The 22640-nt window shown below is 41.6% G+C and overlaps 2 protein-coding genes across 2 annotated transcripts in view; both read left to right on the top strand.

The window, feature by feature from the left end:
- Nucleotides 1-13206, top strand: part of hs2st1a (heparan sulfate 2-O-sulfotransferase 1a) — a 28368-nt gene extending 15162 nt beyond the window's left edge. Inside the window, exons 3-8 of the mRNA XM_030403803.1 lie at nucleotides 5007-5260; nucleotides 5392-5477; nucleotides 5732-5870; nucleotides 6596-6693; nucleotides 8840-8997; nucleotides 10819-13206. Coding sequence (XP_030259663.1) covers nucleotides 5007-5260; nucleotides 5392-5477; nucleotides 5732-5870; nucleotides 6596-6693; nucleotides 8840-8997; nucleotides 10819-11042 — 959 coding nt within the window. The 3' untranslated portion in view covers nucleotides 11043-13206. The remainder of the gene's footprint in view (nucleotides 1-5006; nucleotides 5261-5391; nucleotides 5478-5731; nucleotides 5871-6595; nucleotides 6694-8839; nucleotides 8998-10818) is intronic.
- A 4265-nt stretch (nucleotides 13207-17471) lies between these two features.
- The window catches only part of pkn2a (protein kinase N2a), a 30330-nt gene continuing 25161 nt past the window's right edge, over nucleotides 17472-22640 (top strand). The window contains exon 1 of the mRNA XM_030403785.1: nucleotides 17472-17788. Within this exon, the coding sequence (XP_030259645.1) occupies nucleotides 17768-17788 (21 nt within the window). The 5' untranslated portion in view covers nucleotides 17472-17767. The remainder of the gene's footprint in view (nucleotides 17789-22640) is intronic.

Genomic DNA, 22640 nt, shown 5'->3' on the forward strand with positions numbered 1-22640 from the left:
CCAGTTGCATCCAAGCAGAACCATACAAGCCGTACACCTCAGTCTGCCGCTGATAGCCAATCTCTATTACCCACCTAGCCCAAGGCTTCGGTTCGAGGGCCTAACCCTCTCAGGGGAAGCAGACGGAGGCAGAGTGAGAGAGAGCTCTGACTGGCTGGGATCGGCGCGATGATGGATTTACGAGCTGCTTGGAGAAAGGATCATCTTCTCTCCTCCACTTTTATTATCCTATCAGATCTGACGCGATGGCAATAATACATGACGGCCTGTCACATTTTGCAGATCTGGCGGCGAATATGAATGATGATTTCAAATGCTTGCGTCTAATCAGCCGCGAAATTGCTTCAGTAAATATGTTCAACTACCAGCGCTCTGTCTTCCTCCTGTCTCTCACTTTGAATGAAACTCGGAGTAATAGGCTTGTAGTTGTCACAATGTTTAAGACCCGTGTTGGCTTCACGGTTCATAATTAGCTTTTAATGCACAGAGACGGCTTGAGGGGAGGAAACTGACGGAAATGTGGAATGAAAGCAGGCCCGCTGTGTGGCCATAGTAATTCAGGCTTTTGTTCTCTAATTAAGTGACCTCAGAAGGGAGCGCTAAGCTTAAATTTGTGTGTGTGTGTGTGTGTGTGTGTGTGTGTGTGTGTGTGTGTGTGTGTGTGTGTGTGTGGCGCCCTCTGATATGGAGGTTTGTGCCAAGTGTATTCAGTCTCGCAATGAATAGGGCGTCTACTACAAAGCCTAAGAAGCCTTGTCCGTGCCCGCTTCGCCTCCTTGTTGGTTGTTGGAAATTTGCCACAAAACACCATGTCTTTAACAAGTGGTTTCTGGGCCCCTTCGCATAGTTCAGGACGTTGTAGTTGGGGACACAGTAGTCCCCAGTCTTTTCTCACTCTCCTTCACCTCCCCCGGAGAATAAAATAGCCGAGGAACTGGCAGCCTTCCCTGCAAGCTCGAGCTACACAGAAAGCTTGAATGTGTGTGTTCACGCCACAGCAGAGCAAAAAGGAGGCTTACATGATGATGCGTGTTCTCCTGTCAGGCCATGGAGATGTCAGCAGTTGGAAATATGGACAAGAACACAAATTTAGTCTGTAACAACTGGTGAAAGTGTCAAGTGACTCAATTAAAAATGTTCCATTTTCACTCGCCTCTAATGGTATCTAGCCATGTAGCGACAGACTGGTGACAAACCTAAATGAGTGAGAAGCAAGACAAACGAGGCATTTGAAGGTAGAGGGCTCATTGAAAAGACCCTATTCACATGGCGGCCATTTTCTTCTGACGTCAGGGCGGGAAACTGAGGTGTTATACCAGGTTAGACAACGTATCGGTGTAGGGAATCTGAAAAAAAATCTGTACCATGTCTTCAAATCTTTTAAAATGGCCACCTTGTGAACACGGTATGGGTTTGATGAGTGCTATGGCTTTCGCAGTCTCCAGATCTCAACCCAATTAATCACATTAAGGAAAAACACTTCACTTCAATATCTTTTGGAAGAATGGTGTCCATTCCTCTAATCAGTTTCACAGACTAATCGAATCAATGCCAAGGTGCGTTGAAGCTGCTCTGCAAGCTCGAGGTGGACCAACACCCAAAACACTTCATGTTGGTTTATCCTTCCATTTGTCACACGTCTGCAGCCTTTGTCTAAGTTGTTCGTCTTGTGTATGAGATATCCTGCCTCGAGCGTTCAGCAAGCACAACAGAGATGTAAGGAATTGAATTCGTGGCGCTTGCAGCGTTAAAGGAATATAATCGAATTACTCTACAGCAAGATCTCTTTTAGAAACAATGTCCACATCGCCATGGATTATCCACAGACTTCACTGTCAACAGTTTCCATTGTATTTCTTCAATGGAAAGTGATTCCTGTGAAAACCGTCGACAGCGAGGTCTGCAGATTTTCCCGGGTAACGGGGACACTGTCTCTGAGAAAAAAGACACGTTGCTGTTGTTTTTTATTGTGTTGCCCACAGCAGTGGAAAGTAAAATCGAATTCACTGTACTGTACCGTGAGGGTGCAATCTTGGAGGCGAATCTTTCCAAACCCGGGCACACCCCTAGAGGACAGTGAGGGATTAGCACATATTCCTTTCACCATTAAAGCCTGTGTAAACATGGGATTTTCAAAATGTTTTTTTTTCACTTAAGGCACAGCAACACACTCTGAATTAACGTTTACAACCTTTAAGTCAGTACTACTAAAGTGTTGGCAAACCGTTGTTTACAAATCCAGCAGATACGGAGCAACATTACCATTCATGTTGTAGTCGTATTTCTATCCATCAGGCGACTGTCAGTTCAATATCGACCGTCTTGAGGCTTTCTTTTGGTCCCCACCAACTCTCTCCATGCTCTCCGATGTTCACCAGGTAATCACTAACTTTGTCCCTCTGCTGTTAGTGTTCAGTAGTTGGCACACAGCGGGTTTATTTCAGTCTTTGCGGAGTGAAAGCTGCATGCTGCTGCTGTTGCTGCTCAAAACGGCACTGACGAGAGCCAAAAGAGCGAACGAGAACATTAAAAGTTGCAGGCCAGTAAACTAAAGCACCACTAAGCTGAAAGATGCTAGAAAGCAACCGCAGAGTCGGGTGATATTTTTCTGTGGGTTTGTTACATTGAGAGACATGTTACTGTTGTCAAGATACTGGAACGTCTTACTCTGGTAACATCGCGAAAATTGACACGTCATCGAAGGCATAAAATGTACGTATGAATATAACAAGGCTCTTGTGCTGTGTGTTGAGAACAGTTGAGTTAATTTACTTCTGGAGGAGGCGGGGCTACTTGCAGCACACCTGTTGTCTTTTTTACCGCAAAAAAATGAGCATTAAAACGTGAAACAATCAGAATCGAAATGTATCGATATTTCAGTATTTGACTGATTCATAATATGAAAATACTTAGAACAATTCAGGTATTACAAACTTCAGGGGAGCAACATGACGACACCTTTTCCCAACTGAAAGCAGCAAGAGCACCACAGATAAAAACACAAAAAACAGAAATGAATCAAACACAACCTACGTTTGAAGAAAGAAAGCTATTTGTGTTCCTGTAAGACCTCATCACTCTGTAAGAAAAAATATGTTTTCAGGGCCTTTCATACTCTAAAGTAATCTTTAAATTCTTCCAAACACCTGGTGTGACGCGTCAGACTAAAGGCAACTCGTATTTATGACTTGCATTGTCACAGGGGCACACTCTGACTATTTTTTGAATGTCACGGTCTCTCTCTCTGTCTGCCGTCACTGCACACCGCCATAAAAATAATCCTAAAAGGACATTTGAGCCCCGGCGATCAAGTTCCAACATAGCAACTGTTATTGCTGTTGTTGTTGGCTAATGCATGCTTTGGATGGACGCGTGAATGAATGTCTCCATTACAGTTGTTGTGCATGCTGACAGCCTGCAGCCATTATAGCCACCTGGCACGTCTCCACCCCATCAGCCCGGAGCAGCAGTTGCGAGCGTGCAGAAGCGGTTCGGCTCCGTAACCAGATCCAGCTTTGATGAGTGGAACATTAACAGCTGCTCAGGAGGGTGTAAGAGAGGGGGCAGTGAAAGTATTTGTGTGTGTGTGTGTTGTGCCCACGTGCGTTCGCGCAGATGAAGGAGAGGCCGACGGACTCACAGATGACATCTTAATTGGCCTCCGGTGCCAGATGCCAGCCTCTCAAGCCGGGCCAGTCCAGCCCAGGCTGTAACAGTGTCTCAGCAGCCAGGCAGGGCTTTAGGCAGGGCTTTAGGAGCCCGCTGGCTCCACTGAGTGCTCCCACGGGTATTAGGTGCTCCAGTGTTGTGCTGCCTCCCCTGCTCACACACAAACACCCTTCTTCTTCTCGCTCCATCCTTCCTGCAGAGCACTCGGAGCCATTGTCAACACCAGTCAATCTGAGGTGAATTCAGACGAAGAAAAGCCAGAGGGCAACAAAGGCCCGGGCGTCTTTGTGTTAAATCTATTCACACAGAGGCACCGAGGTCTAGCTTTTCTGCGACTTCATGCAGTGTTTGGATTGAGATACCCCCCTCTCCAACCTCTGCCCTCCTTATTTATAGTTTATTGATGTCCTGTAAACATCCAGTTAGCGATCAAGTGACTGTAGCCTTACCGTCTAACTACCGACCTCTGACCCTTAGCCTGTCACCTCATGCTCTTCACCCTCTCACCCTCGATACATGACGCTTTTCTCGGATAACGAGGAAACTAGGTCGAATAAATCTTTTTACACTTACTGAGGGTCTGTCTGAAGCACACAAAGATGTACTTGGCCACATGACAGTACATTTATTTGATCTGAAACGAGTGCAGACAGACACTATGTGGTTAAATAAGTAAAGGTACTGATATTGGAGTCGAATCTGATTAGTGAACAAGAGGGGTAGTACCGCAGCGTGAAATAGGCTGCTCTCAAAACTGATTAACTAATATTCCCGTTTGACATTATTCTTGATCTGTGGTGTGAAGCGAGAAAGGAGTTTTCGCTATCTGCTCTCCAAAAGAGACGGTGTTCAAATGAAATTGAAATCCATTTTTAATGAAGTCACGGTTAAGTGTGACACTCGGCAGCGGTACCTCTGACAAGGACAAAATCATGTCTTTAGGGAGTAGTTCTTATTAAATGGATCAGCTCTAAATTTGACGCAGAGCTGACAAATATGCAGAATCTGAGTGCTGTTTGAGCAAAGTTGGGAGACATGTGAAAACATGTCACACGGACCAGTATGTAAGCAAAGATTTGGAAGTGTAAACTCAAGATTTTAACTTGTATTTTCCCTCTTCCTGCCTTTTAAGTATGCATATGTTGTATATACTTTTTAGCCATTTTTATTCAAAGTTTTCTCGTCACGTATTCTGCCTACAGAGCGGTTAGAGGTCAGGTTCCAGAGCAGCACCCCTGGAGCTTGTTGGAGTTTGTATAATGAACTCGCTGAAGGACAATTTTGTTCACTTTCCCATTCTGCAGTTCCTGTATCTAACTCCCTGTTTTCCCCTCCAGAACGAGCCATCGCCAGACATGAGGTACGAGAGATCGAGCAGCGGCACACGCAGGACGGTCTGCGGGAGCGGGACTCGTCGGCGTCGTCGTTGTCCGACAACGAAGACGACATAGTCATCATCTACAACCGGGTGCCCAAGACGGCTAGCACCTCCTTCACCAACATCGCCTACGACCTGTGCGGGAAGAACCACTACCACGTCCTGCACATCAACACCACCAAGAACAACCCGGTCATGTCCATACAGGACCAGGTCAGAGCGATGGCTGAGAACAAGTTTAACATGACTTGACTATAATGACTTCTGTAATGTTGAGGCCTGTTCCTGTGTTCTCTAAGAAGTGATTACTTTTTTGTAAACACTGTCATCACTATTTGTTTCAGGTGCGGTTTGTAAAGAATGTGACCGAGTGGAGGGAAATGAAGCCGGCTTTCTACCACGGACACGTCTCCTTCCTTGACTTCACCAAGTAAATATGTTGCATTGCAGTTGTGTCTGCTTCTTGTGTCAACTTCACAGCTTACTCACCCTGCTGCGGCTTTGTGCAGGTGACTCCCCCTTGTGGTCAGAAAGAGCTTCTCACATACACAGCGTAGCGTAACGGAGTGACTGTAGCACAAAGTAACGCTGCTGAACTTCAGTATGTTTCAGCAAAGAAAGCATAATATTGAGATTATTGAGCTTTATTTGAAATTCAAATTCAATGACTGTCATGTCTCTTAGGTTTGGGGTGAAGAGGAAGCCTATCTACATAAATGTGATCCGCGACCCCATTGAAAGGCTGGTGTCCTATTATTACTTCTTGCGTTTCGGGGACGACTACCGGCCCGGCTTGAGACGCAGGAAACAAGGAGACAAGAAGGTTAACGTCAATGAATACTGTCATTCTTTTTGTATAAATGATAAGTTCACAATGTAATAAGTCTGTCTAAAAACAGTAGTCAGGTGCCCCTGTGAGCAGAATCACCTCTTTTCACACTGACTGTTCAATGATCCCTTCTTAATGTAATTTAAATGGAAGTGATGGACAAAATCTTAATTAAGTTAATCCTAAATTAAAGAGTAAGTTCACCCAGAAATGAACATTCAGTCTACTTACCTGCATTACAATGGAAAGTTAGGTTTCATAGACAACAAGATTTTTTTCTGGAGCTTCACAGCAAAACAGCGTTGCAGCATCCTGCTAAACAACTGAAGTGGATGGGGATCCTTTAATATGAGGCTTTAGTCTGTCGGTCAAATCAAGTATCTTCCAAAGTTACAGCATTTTTTATACGTTGTGTTTCCCTGGATGGTAGTGTCTTCGTGAGCTGTAGTGGTGGAATAGCAACACAAAAAAATCTCACAACTAACTTTGGAAGATGTCTGAATACACTGTCGAGGGAAACGAGGACTGGATTTTTGTCCCTCATCTCTTTTTAAGCAGCTACAGGCGCTTGAAGATTAATGACCAGGAAGAATGATTACATTAGGCGAAACCTGTTTCAATGGGCACCTGACTATTGTTTTAAGACTGACTGAAATCCATGATAATGTAATAGATTTTGCTTTCTTCAGAATTGCTCATGCTTTGTGTTTGTGTTGCAGACGTTTGATGAATGTGTATCAGCCGGCGGCTCAGACTGTGCCCCTGAGAAGCTCTGGCTTCAGATTCCCTTTTTCTGTGGTCATTACTCTGAGTGCTGGTAGGTATTCAAACACCTGACACTGTCTCCTGTTCAGACAGCACTGAGTCTCAAATAATCATTTCTTGCACTGATCTGAAATGAGAGGAGGAAAGCTTGATTTAGCTATTCTTTAGTAATGTTTTGACCTTTCTGTGTGTTTGTTCGTAAGGGTGGTGATAATCTGGATTTTTCTTATCATCAGCATATCTCATGAAAAGGTCCAAACATACAATGAATTGATCCCACTGACAATTATTGTCTGTATAGCCTAAGCCTGATATACAGGGATGTTTTGCTTACCCCAGGCCACTGCGCAATCCTTTTTGTTCAACACTGATTAATGTCATTCCTCTGTGCTATAGAGGAGCCATTGTTGTCCAAAAAAACCAACCTAAAATACATCAGTGAGCCAAGCCGATGAGATTTAAGCCGATGCGATTACGGCCGTGTTCAGACAGCAGGCGAGTCCGATTTGTATCCCACATCAGATCTGAAATGCAGGGTGTTTGGACAATTATTTGCAAGTGATCAGATCGGATGTTCTGTTCCCAGACATCACCAACATATCTGGACGGGTTGCTATGGTAACGATGTAGGCGTCAGTAGTCAGTAACTATGTACGCTGGTGACGCAGCTTTCCAACTCTGAAGCATGATCAATCATGTCGCTCTCCAATCAAACACACTGTCAGGTCACAAAGCGATTTTTTTTTTTTTTTTCAGCGTGACTCCACAGACTGTTGTTCTCTGTGTAGTCTTCCATACTGCTCTGCTAGTCGCAGCCTGGGTGCTGCTCAGCCGCCCTGCTGTACTTCCGTCTATCTGGATTTGACATTGCACAAAGACACGTTGAAATCCGATATGAGAGTCTAGACTAAGATGCTGTAGAAAACTGATTTGAATCGCATTTCAACCCACCTCCTAATTGGGTTTAGATCCAATTTGCAAAAAAGGTTTTTCTTGCTGTCCAGACATCCTAAAATCAACTGGGGTACAATGTAGATATGTCAAAAGAATTGGGTCGGCAGTCTGAACATCGCCCAAGTGACTGTTCCTTCATCATAATGAACGTGGATGCTGTGGTTTATCAGTCAATCCTACACAAACGATTCTGGGGCATCAAAAACTCACTACTTCGCCAAATGTGTGTTAATCCACAACTAAAAATAGTCCCCTACAAATGCACTTCTTACTTATGTTTTAGTCATGTTTGGTAAAAACTACAGTGCCCAGCTGTTTAAGAATCCTTTTTGGCCGTTACTGGAAGTGCAGCTTTATCTCTGTGATGTTTTTTTAAGGCCAACGTCTTAAAGTTGATTGGGCCGGGGGTTTATTATTGAGAGACCGGCTGCCGCTTTGTTGATTTTGGGCTTTTCAAAGGGATTTGTTAGAAAATAAAGTAAACAGAATATCGACAGCATTATCCTGTCCTCATCTCAGGCAGTTGAAATAATTTAGGAGCGATGCAGTTTTGTTTCATAATGCACCACGTTAAACCTCACAGCCCTGTTCCATCAACTCTGCTACACCACCGCTCTCAAGGTCTCTGATAGCTCCCTCAGCCTTGATCTCTCTACATGATGATCTGTATCAATCTCTCTCCCTCTCTGCCCTCACTCGTCCCTCCTCAGTCTCTCCTTGATTCTGCCCTCCATCTTTTAGCCACCTACCCTCCTGAAGCAGGTTATAGACTGAGGGTCTTTCAGGATTAAGTTTGCTGAGGTGCACCAGCAGTATATTATAGTGGAGAGCACCTTGGAAACATTAAATAAATACTGCAGACAAAAGGGTGAAGGTGCTGCCAATCCCCTAATGCATTGTTTAAGGAGGCTTTGCCAAAAAGTTACTTTATAGGTTTAAACAATTTACTTCCTCCGTTATCATCTAATTTCCTGACCATGACACCTGCCACTGACTTCATTTTTTCCCCCTTTTCTTCTTGGCTTTCTCGCCGGTCCTCTGTTCATATCTCACGTCATCATTTCTCCTGTCACTTTCTTTGTACCCTTCAGCTCTCCTCTGCTTCTCTTTCATCACAGTCTTCCTCCTCTCCATTTCTGCTGTTTTGCAGATGTTTGTGATCGTTGTGCATCCAGCAGAACTGACACTGTTTTAGCAGAATAATAGAAAACTAACCACATGCATTCAACATGGTGTGTGTGCAGGAACGTGGGCAGCCAGTGGGCTCTGGAGCAGGCAAAATACAACCTGGTGAACGAGTACATGCTGGTCGGAGTAACGGAGGAGCTGGAGGACTTTGTCATGATGTTGGAGGCCGCGCTGCCACGCTTCTTCAAAGGAGCCACTGAGCTGTACAAAACAGGTACCGTTACCTTTGTTTCCTCGCCACTGAAAGTCAAACTAAATGGCTAAGACACATTGAAATGCTCAGAGTGTGTGTGTGTGTGTGTGTGTGTGTGTGTGTGTGTGTGTGTGTGTGTGTGTGTGTGTGTGTGTGTGTGTGTGTGTGTGTGTGTGTGTGTGTGTGTGCGCGCGCGCCGTGGTTGCATATTAGCTGTTTGAAGTGTTCCCATGAGAATTCAGTCGTGATCAATATGCACTCATACCTCCTGCCGATGTAGTTACAGATTAGTTACAATGAGTGCAGCCAGAGTGAATAATGGAGCGCACAGAAGAATGAAATCAAACAGCGATGTAAATGAAAGTATGATGTTCATCATTTTTCAGCAGCAGACAAAGCCAAGTGCTCAAGCTAATCAGGTATGCAGGTAATGAATTTGAAGACTGACTGCCGTCTCAGCTGTCATGTTTTTGCTGACTGGCAGTCTTGCAGGAGCTTTTAGAGACGTCTTTGTCGTTTAATTAGCAAAATTAAAGACTGTCCTTAAGAGAAATGCAGAAAACAAGAGGCGGGATGAGAGCTGTGCCACTTTTCCACAGTAATCATTTCTGAAGATTTGGAAAATGTACTTGTTTGCAGTCTTTTTGATGGCTAAATGAGAGGATTGATACCATTGTCGTGTTTGTATGATAAATATGAAGCTACAGCCAGCTACTCATTAGCTTGGCTTAGCATAAAGGCTACAGAGGGGAGAACAGCCACTGTGCTAAAAACCCACAAGAATCCAGAGATATTAATGTCTGAATATGCCAATGATCCATACGATGGCAGATTTTACGATCAAAGATATCCAACTCCTTTTATGGGACACCTTTCAGTGTTTCCCACACATAGACTTTACTTGGGTGGGTCACCCAAGGATACTTTGGAACATATTTTTTACAATTTTTACTTTTACAGTCTCCCCTCTGTTGACATTTGAACATGTGAGACGAGTCACTCAAGTGGTGAGAGAGATGTTTTCTGGTATTGCATCTCTCCGGTAAACGCACTGATTGTGTAGCTCTTCTTATACTGTTTTAAGCACACTTGGTTGTTGAGATGGCATTTACTACCTCTTTGGTTGGTTTGGTTTGGATATGTCATGAACAAGAAGCTTCTGCCACAGGGAAACGAAATTCCGTGTGAAAAAAAAAATCCAAATCAAATCGAGAAAATCTCTCAGATATCTGATCTTTCGTAACAAAATCTGCCCAGCAGCACCTCTAAAGCGTAGTAATTAACATGTTACATCTTATTTGATTTGTTTGTTTTGGACGGGGTATGGTGTTGAGGCTATTCCCGGGCTGCTGTAACTTCTTGGTGTCTCCACTGATTGTCATGTAACCTCATGGTGGTGACAAGACTAAGGGAAGTTACTAAGGACTGCCAAAATGTAGTCACTCAAAATAACCCCCAGTGCTAATGCCGGAGTGATTTTTAAAATGATAGACTTTGCATGTCAGAATCCCCTTTTACGACAACAGACACATGTTGCTGATCCTGCATTTGATATGAGGAAAACTTGCTTATTAGAATGAATTACTGTTTAAGGCTCATACTGAGTCATGACATGAGAGGAGTTTGTTTTAAGTAACTTATTATTGGGTCCAATTATTTTTTTTTAAAGGCAGTAACAAAAGGGAATGACTACTACAAATATAAAAAACTACCGCTACAAAAATAAAACTGTAGTAATGCCTTCATTGACATTTAACATAATGGTTCACATGTGGATATAAAAGCTGAATCACTGAGTTCATGTTCCCGGCCCTCTTTAATTCTCCTCTTCTTTCATCGCAGGGAAGAAATCCCACCTGAGGAAGACAAGTGAGAAAAAGCCGCCCACAAAAGAGTCTATCGCCAAACTGCAGCAGTCGGCCATCTGGAAGATGGAGAACGAGTTCTATGAGTTTGCACTGGAGCAGTTCCAGTTTGTCAGGGCACATGCTGTCAGAGAAAAGGACGGGGAGCTTTACCTGCTGGCACAAAACTTCTTCTACGAGAAAATCTACCCCAAAAACTAAAGAGACATCGTAGAACACATGTGGAGAGGACACTTGATCCAGGCCGAGATTAAAAAAAAAAAAACAGAGAAGTAAGACTGAAAGACTTCTGGCGTCTGTGAGGCAGGTTTGTACGTGCGATTGAGAACATAAAGTAGAGCTTCAGAACAATCAGCCTGTGACGCAGCGATCAGACTGGCGGCTGCTCTGTTATTCACGTCCGTGCCAGCCAACTGGACAAGGAGGTCGTGTTTCGTCAGCAGGTTGTGTTCCCAGCAGCGCCCGTGCCTCCACTCCCTTTCACTTCCATTTCAAAGGTCAGGCCTCTGCCGGCACATGTCCGGAGCGGAGACAGCCTGTCCAACAGCTGGTCGGACCACGGCTCCTGATTGGCTTCGCTGTACTCTAATCCGGACATTTTCATTGGCTCTGTACTGTTTGGTTGTGTTTGATTGTATTTTAACTCTTTACTATGGTTGTCTTTTTGTATGTAAAGACATTTTCCACAGCGAAACAACATCCACATGCCTCACCACTACTACTAACTTAAAAAGATTTTAAGTGTAAGAAACTGACTACTGTGCTGTATTATCAGACTTGAATGAGAACTTTTGAGGTTTGTACGAAATAAAAATCCTGTGACCATGGACTATTTACCGGGGCAAGTGTGTATGTTTTATACTGTACGTGATGTGTTGTTAACATGCAGCTTTGCCCAGATGCTTCCCCTCAGTTATGAAGGAAGAATTTACACATGATTATTGTGCCAGAACATGAAGGTGAAGATGCTGCTGGATGTAAATATTTACTACTTTTTCAGTCTGTTGATACAGTATAAAATCAATTTATACTGTTTTAAAGTTGCAGTCCGTGCATTTTTATCATGTTTGTACATTTCTTTCAACTCTTTCATTTCACTTATTAGTCTGAATTCTATATTTTTATTTTTTTTCATGTTCACTATAACATGGGTGTTCACTAATACGTTAATCTGCTACTTAAAGGAAGATTCCGACATTTTGGGAAACAAGTTAATTTGATTTCTTGCCAGGATTTGGGTGAAAAGATCAATACCACTCTTATGTCAAACTTTTAAATACAAGGCTACACCCATCAGTTGCTTAGCTTAGCATAGCACGAAGACTGCAGACGGTGGGAAACCACTAGCCTATTACTTTCACCTTAAAGGTGTTGAATCCATCCACAAATAGGGGGTGGTATTTCACTAAAGTAACCGCTATCTGCTGTCAGTTGTGGCGCCATTAGCTAGTTAGCTCAGTTAGCCATGCAGCTAGACAGCTAGTCTGTTTGATGGTCTTACTGCTAGCACAGCTGGGCTAGCTGATTAGCATGATAAATATGCCGTGTAACAAAACAGACACTATAACGTTAAAACTGTTATATTTTTGGTGAAGTTTTAAAATATGAGCACTGCAAACTTGTCCTTTTATTGTTTCTTCATTTGTTTTAACTTAACTTTGTAGAAATTAAACAACTATGATAATTGGTGATCTTTAAGTGAGGTATTTGCAGGAGAATTTTGTTACTTTGGACATGGCCAGTCTTGCTAATTTGCCCTGGTTTCTAGTCCGTATGCTAAGCTAACCAGCTACAGCATTATATTTAACAGACTGATAATAGAGTGCTATCAGTCTTTTAGGCAATTTCCCAAAATGTCAACCTGTTCTATGAAACCCTGCTGTTTGTCCACATGAAAGATGGCGGCGAGGCTGGTAACAACTTTGCTAATTTGCTTGTGTAGTTCCTTTCTCTCATTTTCTTGAAGGTTGGGTTTATTGTGGTTTTAATAGCCTTTTATTGGCTAATTAAATTTCTTCTCTACCCTTCATAAATTGCTAACCAACAGTTGGAGAAGTTTCATGTTGCCCTCTCATCTGATCCACCTTGGTTTTATCAAGAAGGGTGTATTCGTGTGAGGGTGAAAACTCATTGCTTCTCCTGGATGTGCTGTCACATCACAATGCCCAAAAATTAGTAAATACACAGATGAGTAGCTATTGATTTTCATCTGGGGACATACTGTAGTTTGTGTGCCTTCTCTACACCCAGCTCTCCTTGTTGTGTTGCAGTTTTGTCAGATGGAACATAAAAACAACATGGCTGCCATGGCTGTTTTCATCTTTTTGATTGCCAAAAAAAATATACCCAACGTTTTTAAAAACTACCAAAGATGCACGTCTGTTTCTTAATTTAGTACAAATGTCATCATTCCCTTCAACAGGTACAACAGAGCAGGGAGTGGTAAAGACAGATTAAGCCGCTGCTCTGAAAATGAAAGCTGGATTATTTCAGGGCTAGTATCCTGCAGAGGGAGATAAAGAGCTGCCAGGTCTGCTCCTGCCTCTGACTCTTTATGTGTGTGTTAATCCATTTTCACATTTCTTCCACATCCTTCTGGAGTATTTTTTCTGCATTTCATATAGTGATTGCAGTGAGTTAAATTTGTCTCTGACATACAATTTAATTACATTTTATTATAAAGGCACAGAAGGCTGTAATATGTCATACACACACACACACATATAAACACACACACAACATTATTCACCATCTTGCCACTAAAGACATATAGAGAACACGGTTGTGTGCAGTGAGAGGGCTCACCAGAGGCCAGTGAAAGTTTATACTAGCCAGTGCTGCTACTCAGTGTTACTACTCATCCCTGCTCTGAGATAATCCCTGGACTGTCATCGGCTATCGGACTCATCTCCATTAATCGCAGATCATTCTGCAGTTACAGCTTCCTGGTTTGGCCCTCTGACCCAGATAAACATGGAGGGTGTCTCTTATGGAGCCGCAGACACAGGCTGTGTTTTGTCTGATCAGAAGCATTTAGGTTTAGGATTATTGTTAAACTCTCTGAGGGTTTTATGAGGCTGGTGTTACAGAAAACTATAGACACCACAAACTGAACATCTTAACACCTTTGTCAGCTTTTAAAAAGAGAAGGAGGGAAAGGAGTTTGTCTTTGCAAGATTATGTATCCAATATGTTGCTACCATTGTTCTTTAGATCAAGTTTCAAATTCAATACCTGCGATGTTGTTGCTAATTACCTCTGATCCCTGAGGGCTGGATGTTATGAACCGGTAAACTGCCAAAGTTGTTCCCCGGTCATTCCAACTTCACGAGGCTTTATGTCAAATCTTCTGAGTGGACCTTCAAGTGATTCTTTTGCTGTGCATTTTAAAACGGTAAAATACAAGTCTAATTCAACTAATCTGCACCTTTTTGAAGCAACTTGTTTTGCTTCTCTTTGACGTTTGAGCTTCACTGTGCAGATTGGTGTATGTGCTGAGTTTGACACTAGGAGGCTGTTTTCACATCCATCTGCTGAAGGGGGAAAGTTTAACACGTGTATTCAACAGTGTGATCTTGTGAAATCACTGTGACTTTAGAGGCAGTCGAGGTCCAAACTGCAACTTACACAAGTGTGATGTGGAACTTAAAACCTCCACGGCACTTAAACCTAGAAAAAACTTTTCAGCGTGATAGCAGACATCTTGTGTCCAGCAGTTCAAGTTTGCAAATGACAAATATTAAGATATTCCTGCTCTGAATTTTTTCAGTTAGGCAGAGGGGATAGCTGCCATTTAAATGGGCACTATGTAGATTTGGAGAAAAAATTCAAACTCAAGATTTAATATTTACGGTATTAATGAGATAATAATACAAACTCAGAAATATTTATATTTTCCATAAGTGAATAAACAAGCAGTTCCCAGTGGCAAAGTAGGTCTCCAGAACACTGTTAGAAAGGTGGCAGGGTCCGCCAACTATAAACAAAACAAAAAAAAACAGTATGAAATTGTGTTGTCCTTTAAGGTCACTTTGTTCATGTAGTTTATTCAGTCACACAATTGAAATGAGTTTATTCATCAAAAATAAATATGATAAAGTATTACATACGTATGTTGGAAATGTCTATTTGATGTAACATCAGACCACTGATGGTCAGGGTCCCAGACCCCTCCAGGATGACCCTAAAACTCCCAAAAAGAGAACATCATGCATCAGGATTTCTCTGATTTTACAACCTGAGTATTAATCATCATGTTTATCATGGGTAATAAAACAATCACAGGCCGGTAGAGTGTTGATTCAATAAGAAAAGTCCTGGAGAAAGCCAGACAGATGTGTATGTTTCTAATAAAGGCAGATAATAACAGACATTGATGAACCACCTGGTGCAGAGACAGCATGACATCATCCCCATTATTTTTCTCCCAACACCAAACACCTCACCCATTAGGTGTAGGTTGTGGATATTATGTTATTGATCCCCACATAAAAGACGAAACCATCACGTCCTGTCTGAAGCACCTGTCCTTGGTCAGCCTCAGGAGAGCGTTGCTGTGGAGACAGAAACAAAAAGACTAGACTTTTGCTAACAGGAGCACATAATTCATATGTCCACCCAACAAGGCCTTTGCCATTTTTATTATGTGGACAAGACTCGGTTTATGAATGAGAAAGCAGCATCATTGTACACACCAATAAATATCTGTGACACTACGCCATAAGCACAGAGAGTGCTCAGTCTCCCAGACATGGTCGGTGATGACGGTGTCCCTGTGGGTTATGTAAGGCAGCAGTAACTCTTCTCACTGAGGTGTGACATGTCATGCACTGGGCCCCAGTGGAGAAGTGTTCAGTGTTTGTCCTGTGGTTTCTTCACAGCAGCTCCTCCTGATCTATCTGACTTGGAAACTCAAAAATAAACTGTGACTCTTATTTAGCAGCTTTTGTTGACACTGCAGCTCTGTTGTACAGCATCTGCACGACCCTTATGATTTGAATTATAGTTTGATAATCGATAAACTGTTGACAGTCTTCTGGTGACATCTATACTCCCCTGGTGCTCCAAGGTCCCAGTTCAAACCACTAGACGAATGGCTAACTGAGCTAACTAGCTGATGGGAGCTACAGCTGGCAGCAGCCAGTGCTGGACAGGAGGCAAATACTTAGACAGTGCATATTTGAATTAATCACCAAATTATCTGATTATTGAATGATTTGAGTCTTTTTTAAGGAAAAAAGAGTCAAACTTCTCAGATTTTAGCTTCTTAAATCTAAGTATTTACTGTTCTCTTTACTTTTCTATGGCATTAAATTGAATATCTCTGAGTCACAGATGAAACTAAACATTCTGAGGACCTCATCCTGGGCTTTGTGAACCACTGATCGACATTTTGCAACATTTTCTTACATTTTACAGACCAAACAACTAATTCATTAGCCGAGAAAATAGTCAACAGATAAATCGACATTGAAAATAATCTTCAGTTGCATATAATGCACTGTTATACAGTGATGGACCATAGCTAAGCACATGTACTCAGTACAATTTTAAAGGTACTGCTACTTTACACTTATTTACTCCACTATATTTTGAAGGGAAATATTGTGCTTTCACTCCACTATATTTATTTGAGACTTTAGTAAAGTTACCTTGCCATAGTAGCAGATTTTTAAATAAGAACATTTTATTTGGCATAAGATCTTTTAGACACTTATTCTGATAATCAGAAAAATGCTGAATATTGGATCAAATAATCGGTCAACACACAGGTTAATCTAAATACGTGTTTTTTTTTCTTGTACTTTTGAGCCATAAGTACATTTTTTGTCAGAAAATTACTTTTAATACTTAGGTACATTCATAGATAGATACATAGATACTTTAAGACTTAAGTACTATTTGTATGGATTTCACTTTTACCAAAGTACTATTTGTATGGATTTCACTTTTACCAAAGTAATATTTTGACACAATATTTTTGCTTTTACTCAAGTGTACTTTCGGGTATTTTATAAATCAATCATATTGTTGAATAAACTCAAGTTAAATCCACCCTGACCAGATATCTTCCTACATATCAATGTATCAAAAATAATAATCAAACAATATAATATTTATGAAAATATATGGCATTTTGGAAGGGGTCATTCGGAGTATTTGTAAGTATATTTTGCTGATAATATGTAAGTTATTCAAAATCTGACCTGTAATGGAGTAGTTTTTACTTCATAAAGGAAGCTCTGCTTGCTGCTCTGTCTGTCACAGCTGGAGCCATTCAGGATGATCAATACTTTTACTTTTAATACTGCACTGAAGAAAAGTACAATTTAGCCTGTGGCAGGACTTTCACTTGTAACAGAGAAGTTTTAATAGAGGTACTATGATTAAATGGCACATATTTAAGTTATCGTTCCTCGTCTGGGATTCCCTTTGTCTGCATTTAAATCTCTAACATATTGTTGCCCTAATTAACTGCTAGAAATATCAGATCGGTGTAATTTGTCATTGTGATGATTTCAGGGCACTAGCATGAGGTAGGGCCAGCCTGTGTGAAGTTTTGGATCACGTGTGTGTTAACTGTCCGGGCTGGGAGCAGCCTCGCGGCGCAGCAGCTCCTCTGGGCGGACTCTCCCACTGTAACCACCGCCTCTTTCTCCAGCTACACTGGGACAGATTTATGCTCTAGCTTTCTTATTTATGAGCACCAGTCCACCCCCCCAGGACCCCTCTAGGACGGTGTGACCGCGTAAATGAAGTGTGAAGACGACATGGGAAGCCCCGTGTACCCGAGATGACCGACGATTTGGTCCAAATAATCACTTCTTTTTGTCGCCAGAGAGGGAAACTTAAAACAAGGCTTGTTTTTGGAGTTCCACCTCCCCTCCTCTCTCCCCGTAGGATTTGATTCAAAGGCGAAAACCAAGATGGCCGCCGATTCCGTGCAGGTAGGAAAAGTTGACAACTGTTGCGAAAAGTGCGCAAACTTGCCTCAAAGGTTCAATTATAAGTTAGCGGACACTTTGATTCAGCTAAAATTGAGTCGGGGCGAGTGTGAAGTGTTGAACTTTATCTAAATTAAGGGCCTCTGCTGGATCCCAAAGGGTTGTCTGGGAATTATCCATGGATTGAGGCCTGGGAAACAATTATCCAAAGTAACTTATCCTGAAATATCCAAGTTTTAAAGCGGTGCTGTTGTGTTGAAGTAATGTGACCGCCGTTGCTGCAGAAAGTGAGAACGCCAGTGTTGCTGTAGGTGAAGTCAAATAATCTCTGTTAAACGTTAACTCACAGGTCTGTAGCCTGACGTCAAGTTAACCTGCACTGCTTCTGGAAAATAAACAGTGCATTCCCTCTGTTCACACATTAGTAGCGCTGCCCCCTTTGGTTTTAACATGTGTATCCGTAGCGTGGAAACGTGCAGACTGTGTACTATATCTCCTAAAGAGCAAGTGTTCACTGGTTTACTTGACATAAAGTTTTTTTTTTTTTTTGTAGACACGTAATAGACCGGATGAACTTAAAACATGACACCAGCAACTCAACACAGCTCCCAAAATATCTCCTCCAACATGTAGCTGCACGTTTTTAAACGTTAAGAAAATCGAGTATGAGGTGAACGTGGGCATTACACTCTCATTATTCTCCAAGAACCGTCATGACTCACTGACTAATGTGGTTTCACTTGAGTGACGTCACACCTGCAATCCATTTTTTTCTGACAGGGCTATCGTCCAAGGTGAGGAACTCGTGGACATCTTTATCTGATCACGTTCTCAGTGATTAATCGAGCATTGCTATAGCAGTATCCCCCAAAGACCGTCTTCATGTTAGTGTCAAAACCAGTCAGATGACTCACACACACTGAGTCGTCTTTACAGGGAGTACTGGGAGGGAAAATGGTTCCAGCCGATAATAAAGTTAACACTCGTGAGAAGTTTAAATGTTTGTTGTGGGGCTGGTGCAGACTGAGAGTGATCACTGAGGCAACAGGTGGTGTTGACCGGTTGTTATGTCAGTGATGCCTTTTAACGAACCAGCCTAAACATGAAAATACATTTTACGCACATACTGAGATTGCGATATTTCAAGTGAAATTCCATTTTTATTTTAAACCTGGGCTCTATGTTTACATGTTTTAATGTGTAAACGATTCATACTTGGCAAAAGTTTTAGAATAGGTCCAGTGGATCACCTCAGCTGGGTGGCTGTAATGGCTGAGGTGTGATCCTTAGGGGCAAGTCCAGAGTTAGTCTACTAAAAGTGCTTGTTTTTGAAACTTTCAGGTTGATAGATAGTGTCTGAGAACATTATGGCAACAGTTCCTACAGAGATTAATGATCAGGTAATGGCTGTAACAACTCAGCTTACTTGATTTCAGAGTAAGATAGTATTATTTAACAACAAGGTCAGTCTCTGTAGGAATTGTGTCAGTCATGTTGTCAGAGACGACAACAAAAGCCTGTCAAAAAAAAAAAGCATTTTTATTGGATGTTACATTGCTCGGAGTTGCACCTCAGGACAAGCTGCAGCCATATATGTCATATCATGGCAGCCAGCTGAGGAGATCTACTAGACCGATTCCAAAACTTTTGGCAAGTCTTAATCATTTACACACCAAAACATGTAAATATAAGACCCTGATTTAAAAAATACCAGAATTCCCCTTTAATATCCTCTGACTTCTGTTTCCAAACTCGATTGTAAACTTGCAGATCCAAACTCTGTGGACAAACAGCTGTTGATGTAGCCAACTAGGTGGCTATGCTGACAAGTCAAATTATTTCACATGACTCTTCCTTGGGTGACAAACTGTAAATAGTGCAACATGAGTTATAGATAGCAGCGTGGTGGATGAGCTTGTGATGTGTTTCAGTATTTTAAATAAAGAGATTTAGAGGTGATTTCTTGTCTGGCTGTATTATAATCCTTGTAATATTGTTTTGTTTTGTTTTTTGCCAGATTGACCCCTTACTCAGTCCTGGTCAGATGAACAATGTTTTTTTACTGTAGGTTTATACAATTTAGATTGTCACAGTAGCCCATATTAAATCAAGTCTGAAGACAGTGTGCTACTGGCAAGACAGGTGTAGACCAAGCCAGCTGTGTCCTCCTTGAGTATGAGGACATGTAGGGATGAAGTCATCCTTTGTTTGGGATCCCATCACAGTATTAGTAAGGTTTATAATGAAGCAGATCATTAAGCCGAGGCTGGTGACGTAAAGTTAAATTATTTTACCACCAGGACTGGCTGATAACGGTCGACCTCACAATGAATGTCAAGAATATTCTACCTGTGTAATGTATGTTAAGATGAGGCAACTGGATCTGAAATAACATCAGTGATAATAACATTTGCTTTCCAGTAAAAAAAAAAAACTACATGCCTTATTTACCAGACATTTCTGCCGATACGCCTTTATCAGGTCAGTTTAACGCAAATTGAACAAACCTTTCAAAACCTAACAACAACAACAGTAGACTTTCTGTCAATAATGTGGCTTAGAATTATAATAATTGTTAAAACTGAGATATTACTTTTATTAAGGGACAGATGCAAATGTGTAACGTTCACTGAATAGACAAATATGACATGTAGCATGTATAGTCTAAACTCTGTCCGCAGATGGGTTTTTGTTTAAAGTGTGTGTAGTAAAGACTGATTGTATGGTACTGAGTACATTTGCTTATCCACAGTATTGAATTCCACTGTATAAGTGTTATTAAAAAATATGAATATATCAAGTTAATACTAAAATATGGGACATTATTACTTACTACTATAATAAAATGTTTCTTCAACCAAAATAATATATATTTTCATTCCTTTAAGGGTCATTGTAACTAATAACAATAATACTATCGCATAACTAATATTGTGACAATCTCGTAACACTTGTAACCATAGAGTGTGAGTATTATGTTTGTTAAAGATTTCCAAAACACAAAAAAATCTCTAATGTCTCCAAAATTGTTGTTGCGGAAAGACAAAACTACTATAATTATCATAATTATCTTGAAATAAAGGATGTCTCCTACTTCGCTGTGGAGTCGAGTCTCCGTGTATGCGCACTGAAGGCCTCAAGTTTCCACATCAAACTTGTGTAAGTTTGATATCGGACCAATATTGGCTTCCAAACGGTTTGTGATGTCACAAGTCATGTTCATAGGCCCACCTTTTATAATCAGTGAGCACCAAGAAAATTTACACCTCAAGCAGTGACTTTAAAGCCCCCTTCTGGTGTCAAATTCTGCGCATACATCATTCTATACAGTGAAGCTCAAACATACAACTGTAGGAACAAGAAGAAAAGTATTTTATTTTACTGGAGGGGGACTTTAACATAATGACACAAACCCACACCTGTGTCGTATTCTTAAATTAAATTGTAATGCATTTTGTGTATTCTTATTGGGGCCTAGGCAATGCCATCTGTAAGTAATGATTTCACAATTAAAAGATGAACCTATCTTTAGCTGAGGTGAACCAAGCCAGCTTAACTTTAACATCGCCATGGTGTTTGTATATGGAGTGGAACAGATCAACTCAGCAGAGCAACAGGTGTTGTCGCTCGTTCTCCTCTGTGACACGGCAGCGTCAATTTCTGGACATACAATAAAGCCACTGTTTGTCCGGCTGAGAAATGACCATGAACATTGACCTGAAGTGCAAGACATTACCCAGAGTTTGACTTGGCATGGGATATGTCTAAAGCTTGTGTGAAGGCTGCATTTGTAGGATCTGCATTTGTTAGCCTGTGGTGCTATTTCTGGTCGCAGCAGAGCGCCGGGCCGTGGCCAACACTCTGTGCAGCCAGCTGCAGGGTTAAGACGGCTGGGTGTCAGGTTTTAGGCTGAGATAGGCCTCATGCAGAAATGGCAAGAGCTTGGCTTTTTAAGCGTGAGCCAGGATGGTGCCCTCAACTTTTCCATTGTCCTATTGTCTGAATGGAGCACTTGTTTTTGGACTGGGAGCTTTCAGGCTTAAAGAGCAAGTTAACCTGCTTATACTTGAGGCCCAGACCTAATGTTTGCTTTTACCTCACAGTTTCCTTTCATGTCTTAGCCACCAGAAGAGCTCTTTAACAGCTTCAACATGTGTAGGTAACAGCTTCCCTACCTTTATAAGTATACCGTCTTTGGTTTGATTAAAAACACATCTTAACAGTATATCAGTTATTGCTATAGATGTAATTGTTTTTATTTTGTTGTGATGAACACTCCCTATGTTTTTTCATCCAATGAATTGAGCAACTTTCATTTTTTTTTTGTAATTTGGAACAAAACATTTGGCGGAAAGGTTTTAGCTGCATGTTCATCATTCTTTCATTCATTTCACAGAGCAGCTAGCAGAGCCACACTGACAAGAACAAGTTCCCTCCATCCATCAAAAACTGTATGCATTGTACTTGGAGTGGAAACATTTGCTTACAATTTCTGCTTCACTCGTCTTTGAAGCTAATAAGACTGGAGTCTCGGCGTGGCGTCATTGCCTTGACAAGGCAGTACATTCGAGCTGCAAAGATATGATGAGGGCCATCCAGGTGAAAGAGCAACTCAAGGAACTGTTTCTCTTTTGGAGAAACAAAAGGTGAAACCAATCCTGCAAATGAGTGTGTGCTCCATTTCTTTGGATGTAGCTCCTTTGTTTGATCTCAAATTATAACGCAGACCTTGTAGGTCTACTAGCTGATTTATTTCCCCCTTATCTGATCGGCCTTTCATGGATTTCCTTGCATTGTTGCGCAGTAAAATAGGCCCTTTAGGGTGTCCTCATGCTGTCCTCATACCGCATTGGGC

This window comes from Sparus aurata, chromosome 21, assembly GCF_900880675.1.
Source record: "Sparus aurata chromosome 21, fSpaAur1.1, whole genome shotgun sequence".
Classification (NCBI taxonomy): Eukaryota; Metazoa; Chordata; class Actinopteri; order Spariformes; family Sparidae; genus Sparus; species Sparus aurata.